The sequence below is a fragment of the Ostrinia nubilalis genome, chromosome 19 (genome assembly GCF_963855985.1).
Source record: "Ostrinia nubilalis chromosome 19, ilOstNubi1.1, whole genome shotgun sequence".
NCBI lineage: Eukaryota > Metazoa > Arthropoda > Insecta > Lepidoptera > Crambidae > Ostrinia > Ostrinia nubilalis.
Window position 1 is genome coordinate 14,500,650 of NC_087106.1, and position 22,646 is coordinate 14,523,295.

The 22,646-nt window shown below is 47.1% G+C and overlaps 1 protein-coding gene across 1 annotated transcript; it reads left to right on the forward strand.

Moving 5' to 3' along the window:
• Nucleotides 1–278: 278 nt before the first annotated feature.
• On the forward strand, nucleotides 279–22,500 carry LOC135080991 (uncharacterized). Its single transcript, XM_063975716.1, has 24 exons — nucleotides 279–564; nucleotides 1,226–1,269; nucleotides 1,805–2,020; nucleotides 5,334–5,447; nucleotides 6,136–6,258; nucleotides 7,157–7,362; nucleotides 8,091–9,339; nucleotides 12,116–12,275; nucleotides 12,691–12,783; nucleotides 12,921–13,086; nucleotides 13,419–13,542; nucleotides 13,652–13,819; nucleotides 14,006–14,173; nucleotides 14,752–14,937; nucleotides 15,012–15,115; nucleotides 15,689–15,804; nucleotides 15,887–16,020; nucleotides 16,412–16,653; nucleotides 19,551–19,781; nucleotides 19,960–20,068; nucleotides 20,155–20,280; nucleotides 20,510–21,102; nucleotides 21,407–21,613; nucleotides 22,170–22,500. The coding sequence occupies exons 1-24, from the start codon at nucleotides 471–473 to the stop codon at nucleotides 22,498–22,500; spliced, it is 5,304 nt and encodes a 1,767-aa protein (XP_063831786.1). The 5' UTR covers nucleotides 279–470.
• The last annotated feature ends 146 nt before the right edge of the window (nucleotides 22,501–22,646 follow it).

The following is a 22,646-nucleotide window of genomic DNA, read 5'->3' on the forward strand; positions in this document are numbered from 1 at the left end:
CTACAACAATAACCGGCAGTTTAAAGTTAACTTCAAATGAACATAGTCTCAACACTCAAATGATCGGCAATCTTCGGTCCATGTCGGATCCATTCGGTTTACGATACGAACTCGAGTCAGAGAGAATTCAACTCGAGTGGGTTCGAGTTACGCCCAACTCGAGTTAACTCGAGTTACTTACTCGAGTTGACCATCACTAAACTGGTTTCTGCGTTGTTTGGTTATATTTTATTTTTAATACCAAAAATATCCGTTACATCTGCAAGTGTTTTAGCACCACTATTGTATCCGAAATATCCAAATCAATATCCGAACCAAACGTCAAAAGAGAAAATATTTTTTAGTCTGTAATGTTTCTTACGACTTTTTGAGCGCATGATCGCATGTGAGTGGGAACAATTTGATAAAATCGTCGAATTGTGTTTGAGAAATGTGAATGAACAGTGCATAATTATAAACTACTGATAAAAATGTATCGAAAAATAGTGTGGTGTTATGTTTTAGTTTTGACTTTATTGGATATATCACTCAACACGAAATTGACAGCCCAGGGAAAGAGCCATGGTAAAAATCGATTTAGAGCTTCGTCTCTGCTTTTATATGATTGAGCTGGTCTCCTGAATTAAGGACCGAAGTGGCTGCAGCCCGAGGCGCTGGAATAGCAGCAATAATTTGGCAAGTTTTGTGCTAGTTGTCGCGTTCCGATGTTATTTTTGATCGGGGCCGCGGCGCACTTCTTGTCGATTTTATTTTGCTTACACCTTACACTTGTACTAGTATTTTGGTCTTTAAGAAGCCTAGGTATCATTGATTGTTGTAGGTAATATCACCAATGGAAAAGAAAATTACAATGGTTTATTCAAGTACCTAAAATTTAAAAAGAAATGTTATTAACAAACTACCTCCCTCCTGGATATAAAATTGTTTGACATCTATCTGAGCATATAACTTCAACAAAATTTATCACAGCTACAATACTGTTTGCTATTAGTACCCTTCATTGTATAGGTATGTAGTGATTCTTAAGAATAGGATATTCATTAGATAAGGTGACAAAAAATGTAGAAGATTTATCATTTGTATTTTTGTAACTACCGCTTTACACTATTCAGTTCAATCTTGGGATTCGTTTTCTGAGTAGCCTTGTTTACTAGTCACTAGGCTTTCCTTATTGTTGTGTTTTTTCTCATAAAATATTGTTATATTTTATTTTTACTTATTGCAGATGTGACAGTTCAAGACTCCTTCATCGAGGGGATATCATTTCAGGTAGTATTTATACTTGTCTGTCCATAAAATATCTAACAACTAAGGGCAATAAATTAAAGACTTAAATATATTGCCAGAGGTGAACATCAAAATACCCATACATGTTTTCTTCGACTTAACTCATTTATCACTTTCCCCGACAGTAACCCAGACACAATAGTAGTTTAATTGTAATGAATGCTATAGCAGTTCACTGTCCATGAAAGTGTTAAAGACAGAAAGCAGGGCATGCTTATGCCTCGTTGTCTTGGATAGAAACCTACTGGCAGTTTTTGTTTAAAAATGCAACAAATAGGCAGAACAGTTTGTTGTGTATCACTCGCAAAACTTAATTTTCGTTGTGTAGAATGAAACTGAAAGTGGTTGTTTTCAACTAAGTCCTGAATACTTACTTAAAATGTCATTTAAAAGGAAGTCTATAGTTTTCCAAGTGTGTACACTGTACAGTATTTATTGTTTACTCTGGTCCCCTCAACACTTGTCTTTTTCATTATGTTGGTGTCGGTATGAGAGTGCATTGTTTTGTAACTTGCAGGAATGGGGCAAAGAATCCTTGGATCAGGGCTTAGGCACGGGGGCGGCGGCGGAGGCGCTGCGGCTGGAGCCAGCATCGTTACGCTTCGGGCGCGCGGCGCTGGGCGCGGCGCACGCGCTCACCGTCGCGCTCACCAACACCGCCAACAGCACCGTGCACCTCGCCTCCGTCGCCGGCACCACGCCCGACTTCCACGCTTCGTTCTTCGAGTCCAAGGTGCGTAAGCGACGCGATGCCCGCCGTCATAGTTCACGCCACCCACATTAGCATCATGCATTACAATATTTCATTGGCGTAATAGTATATGCTATATGGTTCACTTCTGGTGACAATGTGGTGTACCTAAATATGTTATGTTTTATACTGTTATTGTAATAGATATAAATATAATAGATTAGATAATTCTAGGTTCCTCTACAAATTTATTATTCTTTTATAAAATTACTAGCTTTCCGCCCGCGGTTTCGCCCGCGTGGAATTTTGTCTGACACAGAAAAACTTTATCGCGCGCGTCCCTGTTTCAAAAACCGGGATAAAAACTATGCTATGTCCTTTCCCGGGACTCAAACTATCTCTATGCCAAATTTCATCAAAATCGGTTCAGTAGTTTAGGCGTGAAAGCAAGACAGTCAAGAGTTACTTTCGCATTTATAATATTAGTATAGATTTACATTTTGCTTGTAAACATTGTCTTTGAAAACATAGATAAGAGTTGGAGACGACATCACTTTGCTGTCGATATTTATGATGTATTGTGCAGCCAGTTCAGCAGTATAAAAGGTGTGCAGTAGGCTCTGTCTGGGGCCTCAACATGCAGTCCTGTAATACAGAGATGTAACAAGTAGTTAAAAATGAAGAAATCAATGTAAAGATTTCCCAACATGTAGGTAAAATCTCTTGCGTCTATCCATTATAATGCGCGTTGATCACTTTGCGTTCGTGGGCAGTATGGACTTGCTATCTTCCTGTTTGGTCTTGTGGTGGTGTGTGACGTTGTGACCCGCCTCGCGCGGTTATCGCGGTCGGGCGCGTCACGGCGGCCACCGACACTAGACCTTCTGTTTCATTGGCGACGACAAACTTGTGGTATCCTGTCAGGACAACAGACACCATATATCGCCTGTTTTTGTGGTCGCATTATTATCATTTTATCATATGAACCTATTTCGTTTTATTGAATACAAGGAAGCACGATGTTGCATTTTTTACTAAGCAGCTGTTTAAAAAAATGAATACACAATTAAATTTAATTGATTAACAAGAAAAAACTTGTGCTTCCACTTCTTCACGTCATCGTCACTTTTAGACAGTTAATTTAAAAGTAAATGATGGTTGTAATTAGTGTTAAATACTACACATTGTTTATTTAATTGATTTTAAGCTTACACGCTAGACAAATCGAATTAATTAACAAGCCTTGTTGTCAATTAACAAGCCAAAGTGTAACATTACACCTAGCTGAAGCTAATGACACCGCTAAAATACGGATAAGAGGGTTTTGAAGTAGAATTGAGTGAAAGATATAACTAAAAACTAAAAATCTGGTTAAATATTACTGATTCAATATAATTTATAAAGCAGTAAAGTTTGACTGACCAAATTAGGAAATGGTATCTGTTTATTTAGAAAAATACTGCTAGTTTAAGATACAGTAACCATCTCTTATATCTGTTCCATTATTAGCTTACAATATACTTCGTTTTGGGCGGAAGGAAGATAAAAACCCTAATGACAGCAGTGAGTGATCGCGTCGTCGCCGGCCGATCTGTCACGTTGGGACGGCTCACGGCGGCCTTGTGAGTTTGTGACGCGGGAGGCGCTGGCCACTGGCAGTGCTTTATCGACTACCGCAATATTTTGAACGCCGCGATATCACATTCACACCACAAGCGGTTAGTTACGCGGCAGCCGCTTGTTTGGATAACACAATGATGTAGGTTTCCGAGATAAAGCACCGCATATCGCACATCTCGCCGTAACGATATAATCACACTTTTAATTAAACGATTACATTATCAGACCACCTTTGCATAGTGTTTGTTTACAATCAAATATAAACATAGTAGTAACATGCAAGCATAATTATCATTCTTTATTATCATTACTATGTAGTAAAGAACTTTTAAAACTTTAGATTCAAGAGAGAGGCTATCTATGTATATCACGAATGAAGTTTTAGAACTGGTGTAACGATTAACAAAAATATAAGCATAGCATAAAAACTAGATTAAAATTGCCTGACATAGTCAAATTAACTTTTTAGTGTTCGCCCCTCATAACAACTGTTAAACTGTTAAAGTTAATGCACGCCATGTGCTATGAAATTAATTTGTCGCTTTATGTTTGTGCCCGGGTTGCACGTCTGCTAGTACGTAAGACTCGGAATTTTGGCTCGTTAACGTCTGACACCCACTCTATTATTTGGGATTTACTTAAATACAGTTTGTGTGTGTTTTGTATGCTTCAAAGGTTTCATTGGAGACTAAAGAAAATGAAATTGTTATTGAATTGTGAGCAAGCACTTTACCCGGCCATTTGTTTGAATTATGCGAGCTTGCGTGACTGACTTGAGTTTTTATTCACTTAGATACTTGCTTAGTTTCCTCATTAATATAAATTGTTGCAGCAATTAACAACACTGTGTTGTTTAACTTTTTATCTGTTTGCCTTTTTACAGTATTTTCTTAAGCGACAGACCAATAGTCCTTGGACTAACGTTTATGATGCCGTCGTTAACGATAGTGATATCTGAGGCACCTATTGTTTATTCCGTATGAAACACGCTAATTCATTATCTTATTTGCACTTCGTATTCGGAGCTGTTAGTGACCGTCGTAACTGCGTGTTGTTGCAGGACACACCTCTCATGTGACGCTCATTATCAGCTATTGACTTGACCTTTATTACTATTACATCATTTTATGTTATCTATGAATGTACCTTTGTGATTATGTTAATATTACAAGCACCAATAGACATGTTTTAATATTGATTTTCTGTAAATTATTATGAGAAAATATTTTTGGGGATTTAAGCTTTCATACATTCTAAATGATGTGTTATTGTATCATTTTTTATGTACCTACTAAAAACTGATATTTAAACTGATGTAATAGTGAATGAATAAAATTTTAAAGGTTGATTGTATATTTTGGAAGAGCACCAAGGATCGAGAGAATCTACAGCGCGTGGAGTAGCCTGCGCCGGGGCGCGGGAAAAGCTCGCATTTTGACGTTCGCGTCGCTGCCGTCAAGCTCGAACTTTTCCTGCGTCTCTGCGCGGGCTGGGCAACGGCAGGCGGCGCACGGAAGGCCAGGAGATTTAGAAAACCACTGTTGATGAAACTCTGCGTCTAAATATTTTTTGTACTGTGTTATTAATTCTTTTTATTATATTATACAACATTGACTGAAAACTTCTACTTACATAACTGATTTATTGCCAATAATTTCTCGCGTAATATTATGTTGTATATTTGCCGGTTCACTGGGGACATGCGATGCTTCTAACCGGCCGCTTGCGCCCGCAGACGCTGCCGCCCAACGGCAACACGACGTTCAGCGTGGTGTACCTGGGCCGGCGCGAGGGGCCCGTGGCGGCGCACCTCTACATACACACCTCGCTCGGGGTCTACAAGTACCCGGTCAGTGCTGTTACATCATATTAGCATTGATCAGTTAACAACTTAACACGTAATACGAAGCAATGTAGGTACACGTATTTGCGAAATCAAGTTAGCGATCGTGCAATAGTACTTAACAAATAACACTATTTTTCTTAGTCACGACTATAGAAAGTAAAAAAATGAACAAGTTGCGCGACTGTTGCTGTTCAACGTTTTAGGGACCGGGGAGCATTGTGCCCAAATCCTGAGTGGAATTGATTCTTTGTCGTTAAGTTTAGAATTATGAACGTAGTTATTTGTTTTTAAAAACCACAACCATTACTTTGTTGCCTGATATAACAATATCATAAGACGTAATAAAAAATTTACGACACCGATTGTATATTTTGTTAGTGGAATATTTAATTTTACTGATTACCCGTTATCACGATCTTGTCATAACGGTAGTCATTTATATCTATTAGAGTGTAGAGAATCAAAATAAAATTTGAGTTACTTGTGACGTCAGTTAATGGCTCACGCTCCATCGCCAGCTAAAGTTGAGGGACTGAAGCTGTCGTGATGTATGTATTGATGACCTACACTGAACCGTCCCAGCTATGACATTTACAGAAGGGCGCTACTCAATACCGGGTTGTTAGTTTTAGATTTTTGCCACTTGATGTTTCGTAATCGTTGAAGTATATACGACGTTTGTGTGACGCAGGTGTCGGCGGAGGGCGTGGCCAGCGCGTGGGGCGTGTGGCCGCTGGTGGGGCTGCGCGTGCCGCACAACGCCACGCTCGACCCCGTGCTCACGCTCTACAACCCCACCGACAAGCCCGTGCAGGTGCGTAACGGGAAGTAATGGGTCTATGCTGGAGATCATTCAGGGAGTTAAGTTAAATGAACCGTCCATAGAACAAAGGTGGAAAGTTAGTCGATGTTCATCGGGAACGAGACGGAGACTAATGCCTTGTTCGCAGTAGTCTAGTAATTTAGTAGAGCAATTTTGCTTTAGTAACTAAACTAATCGCCGCTGACCAAAAAACCATTCGCACCTTGGTCGAGTAAAGTTTACAAGTGGTTTTTATATGAAATCGACTAAATCGCCCGGTTCGGAGTCGTTTAGCCGGTGACCGAGTGAGCGTGGTGAGGGGTGCTTTCACCTGACAAAATAGAAGAAAATCACTCCATTTCCACTAGACTAAATTTTTGGTGTTCGGACACGTTTAGTTACTAAACTAAAGTACGGCCAACGAGAAGCGATACCAAATGTAAATAAATCCAATGTCATGGTCATTTGGAATAGCAGGGGTTTGACTTTGACATATTTTGGCGGGAGAACGAGACATTACGACAAATACACAAGATGGGAAGAGAGAATAGATTGTCAGTTCGACAGTCGAATCGACCTTTTGTATCGCTGCTAGTTAGCTGTACTTTACACTAAATCACTGGCCACTCGACTAAATTACTCGACTATTGTGAACAAGGCTTAAATTAGGTACTTCGTAATACGTATTTTTATTCTGTAACAAAGTAAGTTGTAAAGTCCAGTCGCCGTCCAATGACCCCAAGCTACCCACCCTTATCGCTCGCGCGCAATTATTATATTGCTGTCGCGGCTGTGCGACGGGCGGCCGCAGTGAATGTGCTCGGCGACCGGACTTTAGTGTAGTCGTCGGCCTAAAAAGTGATCGAGAGAGTTGGATCGTGTGCGTTTAATGAAGTTTTTCCTGCGGCAGGTGCGCGAGGTGTACTCGTCGGGCTCGTGGGTGGGGCTGCGGCTGCCGGGCGGCGGCGGCGCGGCGCCGCGGGAGGCGTGGCGCGTGCCGCCGCAGCAGGAGCGCGCGCTCGTGCGCCTCAAGCTGCGCCTGCCGCCGCCCGCCGTCCCGCACGCCGCGCACACCGCCCACACCGCGCAGCCGCGCCCGCTCACCGCGTACATCAGGTGCCAATACCTTGTAAAGCCCGGTCGCCGAGTACATAGAATTTCGTCCAATGACCCCAAGCTATCCATCCTTATCGTTCGCACGTAATTATGTTGCTATCGCGCTCGCACACTCACTGCGGCCGCCCATCGCACAATCGCGACAGCAATATAAATACGCACGAGCGATAAGGATGGATAGCTTGGGGTCATTGGCCAAAATTCTACGTGCTCGGCGACCGCACAATAGCTTGCAGCAGGCCTGTCCATCTCCCCGAGGAGGCAATGAAAACAAAACACGGCGTACCTCCGGCGGGTTCAATTCACAGGAATCACGTGAGTAGTGAGTGACGTTCGAGCGCGTATTCTTCACTTGCGGTGCGCAAAAATGTGTGCACATGTGGTGCCATCTAGGCAACACAGTAGCTTCTTGTAGCTGTCACCCATATCGCATCGGCACAGTACCGATCATTGACGTATGTAAACTAAACGGTGCTCGACTTTGAGACATTATTTTAAATACCTTCGCGGAGAACTTTCTGTACATAGTACTTTATTATTGTGTGTTTATAGTTACTATTGGAGATGCCCTTATTGTAGAAACATATCGCATAAAGTCTGAATACAATATTTTTTTGTAAACGATAATTGCTATCAATTTTCATCATTTTATGACTGTTGAAAAATATGGCTAGAAACACTGCCACACATATTTATTTAGTTTTGTGACATAATTGTTTCGTGTGCAGAATAAAGGGCGACAACGTGGGCGGCGGCGGCGGGCTGGTGGTGGCGGTGGAGGCGGCGGCGGCGCCGGCCGGCACCTTCCTGCTGCCGCCCGTGCTCAGCCTGCGCGCCTCGGGCTCGCGCGACCCGCCGCACACGGTACCTATACGACTACTATACAGAATAAAGGGCGACAACGTGGGCGGCGGCGGCGGGCTGGTGGTGGCGGTGGAGGCGGCGGCGGCGCCGGCCGGCACCTTCCTGCTGCCGCCCGTGCTCAGCCTGCGCGCCTCGGGCTCGCGCGACCCGCCGCACACGGTACCTATACGACTACTATACAGAATAAAGGGCGACAACGTGGGCGGCGGCGGCGGGCTGGTGGTGGCGGTGGAGGCGGCGGCGGCGCCGGCCGGCACCTTCCTGCTGCCGCCCGTGCTCAGCCTGCGCGCCTCGGGCTCGCGCGACCCGCCGCACACGGTACCTATACGACTACTATACAGAATAAAGGGCGACAACGTGGGCGGCGGCGGCGGGCTGGTGGTGGCGGTGGAGGCGGCGGCGGCGCCGGCCGGCACCTTCCTGCTGCCGCCCGTGCTCAGCCTGCGCGCCTCGGGCTCGCGCGACCCGCCGCACACGGTACCTATACGACTACTATACAGAATAAAGGGCGACAACGTGGGCGGCGGCGGCGGGCTGGTGGTGGCGGTGGAGGCGGCGGCGGCGCCGGCCGGCACCTTCCTGCTGCCGCCCGTGCTCAGCCTGCGCGCCTCGGGCTCGCGCGACCCGCCGCACACGGTACCTATACGACTACTATACAGAATAAAGGGCGACAACGTGGGCGGCGGCGGCGGGCTGGTGGTGGCGGTGGAGGCGGCGGCGGCGCCGGCCGGCACCTTCCTGCTGCCGCCCGTGCTCAGCCTGCGCGCCTCGGGCTCGCGCGACCCGCCGCACACGGTACCTATACGACTACTATACAGAATAAAGGGCGACAACGTGGGCGGCGGCGGCGGGCTGGTGGTGGCGGTGGAGGCGGCGGCGGCGCCGGCCGGCACCTTCCTGCTGCCGCCCGTGCTCAGCCTGCGCGCCTCGGGCTCGCGCGACCCGCCGCACACGGTACCTATACGACTACTATACAGAATAAAGGGCGACAACGTGGGCGGCGGCGGCGGGCTGGTGGTGGCGGTGGAGGCGGCGGCGGCGCCGGCCGGCACCTTCCTGCTGCCGCCCGTGCTCAGCCTGCGCGCCTCGGGCTCGCGCGACCCGCCGCACACGGTACCTATACGACTACTATAAAATGATTTACAATTTCCATACATTGCATTGTTTATACTTGAAGTAAACACTCGTGGCAGGCGTGACCATGAGTAATTTTTGAAACAGAGATGCACATTCGGCCATATTTTATTAATTATTACTTATTATAAACAACGCTATGCCTGCCTCTGAGTGACGTCACCTATAACCAGTGTGAGTGCTAGCGTGATAATATGCACTGTTTCAATAATTTAAATCGCCTGCCATGAGTCCGCGCCAGTTTGATATAATTTAAAATTCAATTAAATGACAAATACAAAATACGTCTTTTGTGGCTATTATTATTTATTTATTTATTTATTTAAAGGCACAACCACAGAATACAATTCAATAAAATTACAATGATAACTTAACTAGGTTTCACATTTAAATTATATTCCTATGAATGTTGCACACAACATTTATATAAGAATAATTAAGATATGGAGCTTGAACAGGTTAAATATCAGTGGCTACGTTTACTTACTTAATGCATAATTCAATTGTTTTTTTAAATGAGTAAAAATTTTGAAAATATATATCTAAATTGGTGGCATTATCATTATATAATCTGCACATTCGAAACAGAGGGTTATTATATGCTACATTGTTGCTGCAAACAGGAATACAGAATAATTTCAACCTTCTCTTACTACCGCTCGTCTTAAGTGATAAATGGCTCAATAAATCCATGGCATCATAATGATTGTTAACAATCTTATACAGTATAGCTAGATCCTGTATAGAACGTCTACACTGCAGTGTATTCACTTTGAAGTAGAGAAGTCTGTTTTCGTAGGAAGGTAGTTTACGTCGAAGGCCCAATTTCGAGCATAAATAACGTAGGAAACGTCTTTGGACAGACTCCAACCGATCAACATGAATATTATAATATGGAGACCAAACAATCGAGTTATACTCCAAGACACTTCTTGCGAGCGTAAAGTACAATGTCAAGATGCTAGCAGGCTTTCGAAACGGCTTTGTAGTCCTTAAAATAAAACCAATAGTCCTATTAACCCTTGCTATAATATTGTCATAGTGGTACGTGAAGCTTAATTTGGAGTCCAGCCACACTCCGAGATCCTTGACTACATTTTGTCGGCTCAAAGGGATGCGATTAATGTTGTAGAGATACTGAAAAGGGGATTTTTTTTTTGTAAAAGTTACAAGGCAACATTTTGAGATGTTCAGAGACATGCCATTATACACACACCAGTTCTGTACCCTATCAACATCGTCCTGCAAAATCATAGCATCTTCCACACACACCACTTCACGATATATTTTAATATCATCTGCATAGGCTATACAATTTGATGTCATGGAATCGATTAGGTCATTAATAAATACAATGAATAAAAGGGGTCCTAAATTTGAACCCTGTGGAATCCCAGAGGTGGAATTATACGGGATTGAATCATAGCCATGCACTGCTACCAACTGTGTACGCCGCGACAAATAAGATACCAGCCACCGGAGGAGAACACCATGAATTCCAACGTGATGAGCCTTCAAACAAAGAATGCGATGGTCTACCTTGTCAAAGGCTTTAGCGAAGTCAATATAGACTGAATCTACTTGCACATGTCTATTAAAGGCCATGTTAAGGTCATGAACATAAGTTAGAAGATTAGTGGAAGTGGAACGACCGCCTACGAAGCCATGTTGTTTTGTACTAATTATTGGTTTTAAATGAAAATATGCATATTTGTAAACTAAACTTTCGAATATTTTTGCGAAACAACTGAGTATGCTGATAGGTCGGTAGTTAGTTATATCAGTTTTGTCTCCTGACTTAAAAATGGGTACTATTTTAGCAATTTTCCACAACTCGGGAAAAGTACCTGTATTTAGGCTTTTATTGTATAATAGACAAAGAGGGATCGCCAAAACAGTCTTACACTGCTTGATAAATATCGGTGGTACTCCGTCCGGCCCAGCACCCTTAGTAACATCTATGGCGTCAAGAGCTGAAGTTACTTCCTTCAATGACAATATAATAGAGGAAACACTTCTAGATGACTCGGGAAAACTAGGTATATACGTGTGTGTGGAAGGTTTGTTATAGACAGACGAAAAGTGTTTTGCAAAAAGATTGGCGATGTCTGCACCATTATCTGCAAAGTCCGAATTATAATGCATATGGTGAGGTAGTGAATTTGTAGCCCTTTTTGATTTAGTATATCGCCAAAACGCTTTGATATCGCACTTAATGCTCTCCTCAGTTCTTTCCAAATAAGTTTTATAGCACCTATCGAGTTCATTTTTAGCTCTAGATCGTAGTACAGTGAATGCGTCGAAATCGCGTGGATTGTTGTATTTTTTGAACTTTTTGTGGTATTTATTTTTCTCTTTTAATATTTTAATCAATCCACGGGAGAACCACGTGGGCCACGAATTTTGCGAATTAGACATTGGAGTATGTTTTTCTATTATTTCCCAAACGTGGTTGTAAAACACCTGTACGAAGTTGTCACACCCCAAGTCAGCGTACTGATCCCAATCTATTTCACTAAGATCTGAATTACATGCGAGAAAGTTAGTTTTATGAAATCTATATTTTTTGCCAGGTTTCTGTTTCAACAGGTTTATTTTGCTATAGTTTAAAGTAATTTCTAAAGGTGGATGATAAAATAGTTTGTCTGATTATTCATTCCATTATAAATCAATTACGGAAAACCAGTGTGCGTTTTATCTATCGCTGCATTTTTGTCTGATATTGTAAAGTCACGTGGGCAATATTTCCCCGCAGTTCGACATACTAGCGGGCAACAGCGGCAGCACGCCGGAACGAGTAGAGGCGTCACTATGGGGCGCCCGCTGCGCGCCGCGCCCCGTGCCGCTCGTGCCGCCGCCCGACGCGCCGCCGCAGCAGCACAACGGCCAGCAACTTGAGAAGACCACTACTAATGGTCAGCATTGCGATATTGCGAATGAGTCCGCCTGGCTGGCTACCACCATCGTACCTATTATTATTATTATTGTTTTTTGAGCCTTCATTTGCGCCAGCTCGACCAGGTTTGATCTATTGTGGCAGCCCTTGTCTTTAGAGTTCACTGCTTAGTCCCGTTGACCATCTTACCTAAGTCTGTCGCTATAACAACAATGTTAACAGCATTGCAATTGTTGTGTTCCGGCAGTTAGAGGTAAGATAGCCAGTTCCTCCGTGATTGAGGATTCCGGGTGAAGCTCGCTTCCACCTTCGGTCTGATCATCACTTACCATCAGGTGAGATGCAGGCAAAGAGCTTCCTCGTGTGGATAAAAAAAATGTAAACGAATGGGGAGTAAAAATCCTACAGCATTACAGTGTGTGGTGTTGTTGCAGGTGTGAAACCAGAGGGCGCATACTTAAGCTTACTGAGGTCACAACTCGACCCGCATCAGGAGGCGACGGAGACTTTGCAACTTACTTTAGATTGTGAGTACATCTTCAATACATACAATACAACTTTTTTTTGAAAATCTTATTTGCCTTGTATCGAGATCCATTGAGTGTTTCTTGTGGTTGTTTTTTGTTGTAATTGTATAATTTAGGAAAATGCTTGAATTCCACAGTCGCGCGACTATGGGCGTCATACACGAGCGGGGGCGCGGGGGTGGGCGCCGCGCCGCCGGAGCAGGGCGCGTGGTGCGGCGGCTACGTGCGGCTGGGCGCCTCCAGCCTACCCTACAGTTTGCGCCTGCTGCCCGGCACACTGCACCTCACGCCCGCCGAGCTCGAGTGAGTAGACTGTAGATTGGAGCTACTCACTGCATACTGCCAGATATGATTAATGTTTTAAAAAGTCTTATTCTGTCTCATTGCTTAGTTTATTCACTCTCGAGTAATCAATTAAAGCATCTTATGGTGTATTGGTAGGCTGTTTGAGCAAAACATAATGGCAGTTTCAAAATGCAAGCAAATTGGTCACGGTCCGACCACGCGAAATGTACATGGACTATATGTTCATGATATGTAATTTTATATGGAAGCATGAAGAACATGAATATGTGTCTAATGGTATCGAAACCGAATTATTTATTTTTATAAATTAAAACGGTCCTCCTCGGTAGGGTTGTGACAGCGTCGCGGGATGAAGCGCTACGGGAACGAGAAGTACGCGTGCGCAACGAGTTCCCCGTGCCCGTGTTAATCAGTGCCATCGACTACGGACCGGAAATCGAGAAACACTTTCACGTGAGTCATTTTACCCGATATAAACAACTGTTATATTTTCAATCGTGATGCTGATTTTCCGAATGTTTTTAGCAGTATGTTGGTTTTGAGCAACGTTCGTCCGTTGCAGGTGGGGGCGCTGACGCCGCTCGTGTTGCAGCCGGGCGCGGAGGCGGTGGCGGCGCGCGTGCGGCTGCGCGCCGTGACGGGCACGTCGCTGCGCGCGGCGCTCACGCTGCGCACCAACCTCACGCGCCTCTCGCTGCCCGTGCTGCTGCACGCCGGCGCCCTGCACCTGGTCGGTACCACTCTGGAGGCTGCGACGTCGAACTACTCCATTTTGAATTGAAACGCAGAACGGGTATCAGTCGGCCCAGCGCAGTTATTGGTCTTATGTACTTCTTATCCGTTGTAGAGTAAAGAAATAGAATTTGTACCTTAGGCGTACGAAATAACACTGAGCGTTATTTTTCGTTGTGGACAGGAATGGGAGTGGCCGAACTCATCGGACGGCCACCTGCGGATGGGCGCGGTGAGCGTGTCGTCGACGCGGCGCGTGTCGCTGCGCATCCACAACCCCGCGCCCGCCACGCTGTGCGTGCGCTCCCACGCGCTGCGCCTGCCCGCCGCACAGCTCGCGCTGCCCGCCTGCGTGAGTCCCTCGGATGATGTGTGGTAGTGGCGTGTGAGGCGGGTCGTTACATTCCCTATAATATGGTCGAGTGAAGCGATGGCTGGTTCACACGTCATGTCTGTGAACAGGCGCTGCCTTCGGGGACTGGTCAAGGAAAGATATACCTGACATAAAATATATATGTATCAAAACGCAACAATTAACCTAGAAATTAGCACGGCACTAAAGAAATATATTCAAAACTGCCACGCGGTCTCGTGCTAGATGGGCGTCTTAAAGGCCACCTTCTATCAACGGGAGCGGGTGGTAAGTAACTTGCTTCTGAATGTATTGTAACTTCCTACTTTTTTATATTTTTTTAAACCGGCAGACAGTGGTGTCTGAGTTTGATGCGGCGCTTCTTCTCAGCACTTGCCAAATGTTTGTCTCGAAGCGCTGGTAGGGCAAAAAAAGAATGAGACATGTATAGGCTCCTTAAGAGCATTTGACGATTTGCAAGTACTAATTTAATTAGTCTAAACAAATAAAGAAAATTTTGATTTTGATGTGACGTCGGTGTCCCCGAGCGCGACGTCTGACGGTGTCGGTTGTTGCAGCGCTGCATCAAGCCGGGCGAGCGCGCGCAGGCGTGGCTGACGGTGGTGGCGCCGGCGCGCGCGGGCGTGCTGACGGGCAGCGTGCACGTGAGCACGGCGCACTTCGAGTCGCGCGCGCCCGTGTCGCTGCACGCGCACCAGGGCCGCCTGCGCGCGCACGCGCTGCGCCTCGCGCCCGCCGCGCCCGTGAGTACCGCCCCGCCTCGGCCCTTCGGCTGCGGTCGCCTTCGAACTGAGACTCACGTGTCCCGTTCTTGCAGTACGTGTGGTCCACGGCGCCGCTGGTGTTGGAGAGTTCGATGGCGATGAACATGCGCGTGGTCGACGTCACGCAGCTGCAGCCCGATCCCGCCGTGTCCTTCATGTACGTATCCGTTCTCAATAGGCGAAAGCCCCCAAATAAATAAAGATAATAATTAACTTTTTAAAAAAATAAAACCGACTTCAAATGCGTGAACACAAAAAAAAACTAAAAATTAAAAATATTGCGTATAAAAAAGTTCATCCCCAATTTTCCACCCTTGGGGGTGAAATATTTTCTTCAAATTCGCATGAAACCACCCTTTTGATAATACCTATTCAACAAAAAAATAATCGTTCAAATTGATTTATAATCGGCGGAGATATTGCGTATAAAAAAGTTCATCCCCAATTTTCCACCCTTGGGGGTTGTTTTTTCTATTATTAAATTTAAATGGGACCACCCTTGAGGTATTACCTATACGCCGAAAAAAGATTTGTTCAAATCGGTTCATAATTGGCGGAGTTATCGCGTAACAAACATAGAAAAAAAAAAAAAAAAAAACATACGGGTCGAATTGAGAACCTCCTCCTTTTTTGAAGTCGGTTGAAAAACAGTGTTCCAAGTTGTGTAATTTGTGGTGTCAGTTCAAGTAACGTAAGCTGAGCGAGTAACATAGTTTCGTTTCGCTCGCAGGCCCGAGGGGCAGGGCTGGGTGACGGCGGGCACGCAGGCGGTGGGCGCGGTGGAGTACGCGCCCGAGCGCGCCTGCCGCCCGCGCTGCTACACCGGCCTCGACACCGACTCGCCTGGTACGTCCCGCGCCAAAGTTTGCTCCAATGTTTGATCAAATCGTAATGGTGAATCGAACTAACGTAACGATTGTATTCACAGAGGGCGCGGCGTGGTTACGGCGAGCGCAGGAAGGAGCGGGCGCGCTGCGTGAAGACGTGGAGTTGTTGCGCGCGCGTCGCGCCATGTTCTCGCCGCGCGTCCAAAACGTCTCGCTGCTTTTACACACTACAGAGGTATGACTCCATCCAGAGTAGAGTATTAACTGTATGTGACATTGTTGGTGTACCTAATAAATAAGTTTCGTATGACGTCACAGAGTGCTACGCTTCACTTTTGGAAGTCACGGATTTTTTTTTTTAAATTGCTGTCACGGATTTTGCTGCCTTGTATTGTACCTTGGTTTTATGAAAATAAATATAAAAAAAAAAATTGGCGTGATTTTCAGTTTTCATTAGTTTGAAAAAATAAAAAATATATTTTAAATTATTAAGAAAATCAACAGCTGTAGAAATACATAAAATATGTCGAGTATTTTTGGGTAACTCAACTGACGGATTAATCAATTCAAATTCTTATCTTACACATGACTGTGCGACTTTGTAACTCGGTGTCTAAATGCCGCAGGTGGTGCAGATACCAGTGTCAGGATCAGTACGCGCGGAGTGGCCGCGCCTGCTGGCGGGCGCGGGCGCGGGCGCGGGCGGGCTGCTGGCGGGCGTGGGCGGCGCGGCGGCGGCGCGCCTGCGCCTGCGCAACCCGTCCACGCGCGCGCTGCTGCTGCACGCCGCGCTCACGCCGCACCACCTGCACCGCCCGCACCCGCACCATGCCCACCACGACCCGGACCATTTGTTACACCCTAAGGAGTGAGTAAAAAAATTATAAAACTCATTTATTTTTGCAACTATAGTCTGGTCTGCGAGCACGTAGAATTTTGTCCAATGACCCCAAGCTACCCATCCTTATCGCTCGCGCGTAATTATGCTGTTGTCGCGCTCGCACATTCACTGCGGGCGCCCGTCGCACAGTCACGACAGCAATATAATTACGCAGTAAGTATTTATTTATTTGACATTTAGAAATTAATGTATAATTTATTACTATTTAATTAATATTTAGTCTGCACTCTGTATTAATTTTAACTGTGGAAACTGCTAATTTCTGTCCTATTTTTTGTGTGATTATTTGTCTGTATATCAAAATTGTTTGTTTCCCTAATATAAATAAATAAATAAAAATACGCGCGAGCGATAAGGATGGGTAGCTTGGGGTCATTTGACAAAATTCTACGTGCTCACAGACCGGGCTTTAGGCTTTAAAAAAAAGCACTTTTACACGTCCCAGTGTTAACCTTACCGCTGCTTCGGGACAATAAATAGGCCAGTGCTGAGAAGAAGCAGCGCAAGAAACTCAGTCACTATTGTTAGCTCGAGTGCTCTCTTTATCTCGCTTATATCTCGCATGTCATTGACACCACGAAGTGGGCCCTTCTCTTAGCGTTCGAATACAATGTTGCATATAAACTCCAGCGATAGTAAGGCTTAGAGCCGACAGAGCTTGAAAATTAAACCAAAATTACAGATTATGTAACAGTAACTTGACCCCGACTAGGGCATGGATACCGGTATACCGAAATACCGGTATACCGGTCAAAATTTTCGGTATTTTGATACCGGTATTTAAAGGGAAAATACCGGTATTTCGGTTTTTCGAAAAAAGTGATCTAATTTTGCAATATCGGCAGTTTTTCAACTAATGGAAAGTCATTGATAGGTTTTACACCATCTCTTTTTATTTTTATACTTATTTTTAATATTGATTCAGATGATAATGATTCGAATCATCATATCGATTCCAATAATCGATTGAGTCAAGTCAGTTCTGCTGATATCATTGAAGCGAGCACGAGCATCTTAATAAGCACGAAAATATACGTATTAATTAATGACCCTCTCTACGTCCAATGGCTCGTCACCACACGGCTCCCAAATCTTGAAAAGGGCCGTCTTAACCTGCGTATCCCTGTCAAGCCACACGAGTTGGATTTGCCTATCCTTGTTCCCAGCCGATCCTTAACTACGGTTGCTGAAACTCTTCCCAGCACTCTCTTGAACGACTCTGTGTTATCTACTATGGCTGCTCCTCTTCCTTGCACCCTACTGCACGACTGCGTTGCCTAGCCGTATACCTGGTCCAAGGTTCGACGCCACGAAATCAACTTTGTACGCGTGAAAATAGTTTGAATACTATTTCCCGTGCTTGCAACATTTTTCTTTACTGCTTCGCCCCTATTAGACGTAGCGTGATCGTATAATATCCTATAGCCTTCCTCAATTTACGAGCTATCCCACACAAAAATAATTATTTAAATCAAACTAGTAGTTCCTGAGATTAGTGCATTCAAACAAACAAACTCTTCAGCGTTTTAATATGAAACTGTTGTTGTTGATTATTGGAGTCGAACCTTGGACCAGGCATAAGAATAGGCAACGCAGTCGTACAGGAGGGTGCAAGGAAGAGGGGCAGCCACAGTAGATAGCACGAAAGTCTCTTGAACGAGAGAGCAAGGAAGAGGCGCAGCAACCGTAGTAAAGGAACAGCTGGGATGAATAAGGATAGGCGAATCCAACTCGCGAGGCTTGACTGGAATACGCTGGTTAAGGTGGCCCTTTTCAAGGCTTGGGAGCCAGCGGGTGACGAGCCATTGAACTTAGAGAGGGTAATTAATTATACGCATATTTTTTACTTTATCGAAGATAAGCACGAAAACGGTTTGTTTAAAATAATATGAATTTCGTCTTATTCAATGCAGGATTAAACGCCCTTCACCTGCCATGAAGATCAATTTTCTATACTGCAAGTCCTTTATTTATACGGTATAACCATAAAACCGGAAAAATGCCCCTTTCGGGGGGGCCCACCACACCTCCGTCGAAGTCGAAAACTTAGGATAGTCTTAATGAGCAACAAATGAAACTATTAAAACAAAACCTTTAGGAATTATTTCCGATTTGATTAATTTTCACGTCTTATTCTACTGGCCTATTAATAACTTTTCGGAAACGAGACTTATTAATCGTTCTTGGAAACATTTAAACAGTAAATAGCAGTATCTCAAGAAATACCGAAAAAATACCGAAAAAATACCGGAATTTCGGTATACCGGTAATTGAAATTACAATACCGGTATCAATATCGGTATAAAACTTATTCCGGTATTCCATGCCCTAACCCCGACCCGCGGCGAGGATGTTTTGCGTGCGTGTTTTCCACCGGGTATGGAAAGCAAAAACATTGTTGATGGAAACAAAAATGTATTGAAACAAAGTTTTAACCGCCTCTGTGGTCTAGTGATAAGGCCACCTGCTTCAGCCGCAGAGGCCCCGGGTTCGATTCCCAGTAGGGACAGATTTTTCTGCTCGGTTTGGTTGTTGGTAGAGCTTGTTCTAAGTCCGCCTGGCTAGCTACCACCATCTTATCTAAGTCTGTCGCCATAACGACAATGTTAACAGCATTGTTGTGTTCCGGCAGTTAGAGGTAAGATAGCCAGTTCCTCCGTGGTTGAGGATTCCGGGTGAAGCTCGCTTCCACCTTCGGCCTGATAGTCACATCAGGTGAGATACAGGCCACAAGATGTTCCTCGTTGTGGATAAAAAAAAAGAATTTTGATGAATGCTGACGTGTATTTGTTGCTCGTGTAGAAAAAAACATACGCTGGAGACCCGACAAACAAGTCTACATTATCTACGTGACTATTTCGCAGCGTGGAGGGCCTGGAATCGTTCTGCAAGAAGCACAAGTGCGTGTGGTCGGCGGAGGCGTTCTCGATCGGCTCGTGGCAGGCGCGCGCGGGCGCGGCGGGCGTGGCGGAGCACGCGGCCGGCAACGCCACGCGCGCGCCCGTGCTGCTGCTGCCGCCCGGCGCCGAGCTCGAGCTCACGCTCAGCTTCGCGCCCACGCGCGCCGCGCCGCTCGCCGCCTACTTGTACCTGAGGTGAATAAGTTATTTGCGTCTATTATTCGATTTTTAATATTGCGTTAATATTTTCTAATCTCATCATGACTATCCTCAACTTCTATCAGTTTCCATCTTGTCATTTGCTTTTCGTGTTTCATATTATGTATCCGTCGTTTTCAAGGACAGTTGTGTGACATGATTCTTTTGTTTTCAGAAATAATTTGACGATTGTGGAGATTATTCCTGTGTGGGGCCGCGGCGCCTACCCCAGCCTCGAGCTCGGCGGCCGCCGGCCCGGCTCCGGCGCGCCGATCGTCTTCGAGGTAACGTTATCGTAGTTGAACGTGATATAATAATACATGTAAGAGGAGTCAACGGGCACTTGTGACAATGTGGGTGTGTGCGGCAGGTGACGGAGTGCGCGTCGCCGACGGACGTGGAGGCGGGCGTGGTGCGGCGCGCGCTGTCGCTGCACAACACCGGCGACGTGCCGCTGCAGCTGCGCGACTGGCGCCTCGCCGGACAGCCCTGCCAGGTGACGACATACCGTCTTTTTTTTACGTTTTTATTTTAGTTTTCAATGCTATAAAGTGCCACTTTGTGATATTCGTCCTACTACATGATGAAATTCAATCAGATTTGTAGTTGATTAATAAATTGTTTCGTTCTGTCGTAGAAATTATTATAAGTGAGTATTGATAATTTTCTATTTTTTTTTTATTATCACTCATCTCCCGCCGACGCTAATCGAGAGCGCGTTGCAGGCGCGCGGTTTCCGGCTGCAGCCGTGCGCGGCCATATCGCTGGCGCCCAACGAGTCGCGGCCGCTGCGCCTCGCCTTCACCGCCGACTACACGCTGGCGCGCGTCGCCGCCGCGCTGCACGTGCGCGCCGACGCCGCGCGCCTCGAGTTCGCGCTGCACGCGCACGCGCCCGCCGCCCTGCTGCGCGCCTGCGGCCCGCACGCGCCGCGCCCGCCCTTCGAGCCCGGCCTGCGCGCCGCCGGCGTGCTGCTGGCGCTGGCCGCGCTCGCGCTCGTGGCCGGCGCCGGCGCCGTGGACGCCGAGCGCTCGCTGCGCCGCGCGCGCGCCCAGCGGCCCGGCCCGCCGCCCGCGCGCGCGCCGCTCGACCTGCGCGCCGTGTGCGCCCCGCCCGCCCCGCCCCGACCCCCCCCCGCCGCCGCCCGCCGCCGCCGCGCGCGCCGCCCGCCGCCGCTGGACCCGCAGGCCGAGCGCCGCGCCTTCGAGCGCTGGCGCGCCGAGGTGCTGCGCCGCGCGCCCGCCGACGACGACCGCTCCAGCGAGGACGCCGACGCCGCCGCCGCCATGCCGCCGCCCGAGTCGGAGCAGCGGGACAGGTCAGCTTCGTTCGTTCGACACCGAATGACGTTCGGGTCCGCGTGCTTCCCGCGACTCTCACCAGATCTTCAATCTTTCAAATGGGAGTTGTTCGCACTGCACCTTTCGATCTGTGAACACCTCTCGAGAACTTTTTTGCCTCAATGGCCTCGATTCCCTTCAACGATTGGACCCCATTGGATATCGATTATAATTCGATACATTATTTGCAGATTCATAATCGAAATGCTAACGAAAACAATAAACATTTGATCAACAGTATCCAAGCCGAGAAAATTAGTTAATCGCGTACTCGAATTGCAGATCAGCGTCTCCCCCGACGCCCACGGACCGGCGCTCGAGCGACGAGGAGGAGGGCCCGTCGGCGGAGTCGTCGGTGGGCTCGTCGCTGGCGTCCGACTCGTCGCGCGCCGACGAGCCCGGCCGCGACGACTCCGACGAGCCCGACCGGCCCGCCACGCCGCGCCGCCCGCCGCGCCCGCGCCGCCAGCCCATCGACCCAGAGAACAGGTGAGCTGCCGCACTGTCTATTCAACTTTACTCCTGATCTAATTCGCTTTTTCACAGTGTTAACTTATTGTTTTTTTAATACGGCAACATTATGTCATTTTTTCATTATTATAAGCATTATACAGAAGCTCAAAGTTGCACAAGGTGCTATGGAAAGGGATATATGCTCGGTGTTTCTTTACGAGATCGAATCAGAAAGGAGATCCGTAAACGAACTAAAGTCGCTGATATAGCCCGACGAATTAACAAGCTGAAGTAACAATAGGCAGGGCACATAGTACGCAGAATTGACGGCTGATGGGGCAGCATGGTTCTGGAGTGGAGGCCGCGTCACCCACAAGGTGGACCGACATCATAAAGATAGCAGGAGAGCGCTGGACGCAGGCCGCTACCAACCGGGCAACATAGAAAGCATTAGGGGAGACCTATGTTCAACAGTGGACGTCCTATGGCTGAGACGACGATGATGTCATTTGGCATCGTCACAACTCCAGGAGTGACCGCCTCCACGATGAATCCGAAAGTTCCTTACCTCAATCAGTATTGTGTCTTCCAGAGCGGAGGACGCACGGCTAGCGACCCGAGCGCGGCGCGAGGCCAGCTCGCCGCCGCGGCTGCTGGCGCCGGCCCGCGCGCGCGCGCCGCCGGGCCGCTCGCTGGCGCGGCGCGACAAGGCGGCGCGGCGCCGCGCCTCGCGCCCGCCCGCCTCCCCGCCGCGCGCCTCGCCGCCGCAGCCCGCGCCCGCGCCCCCCGCGCCCGCCGCGCCCGCCGCCGTGCGCTGGGACACCACCTGGAGCTCCGTCGTGGCCGCCGGCGCCGCCGCCGCCGCCGCCGCCGCGCCCGGGCAGCCCGCGGGAGGTCGGTCGCCCGCTGATTTATATTGTTGAAGTATCTCTAGTTATTGATTTGACTGGTTCAATGAAAAAATCTATGATGTTGCGTCGCGTCGATGTTGGGAGAATGGAAAATGTTAATACGAAACGTTCGAACGCATCTTTGCACAGTAGATTACAAATACGTCGTTTCACAGCGA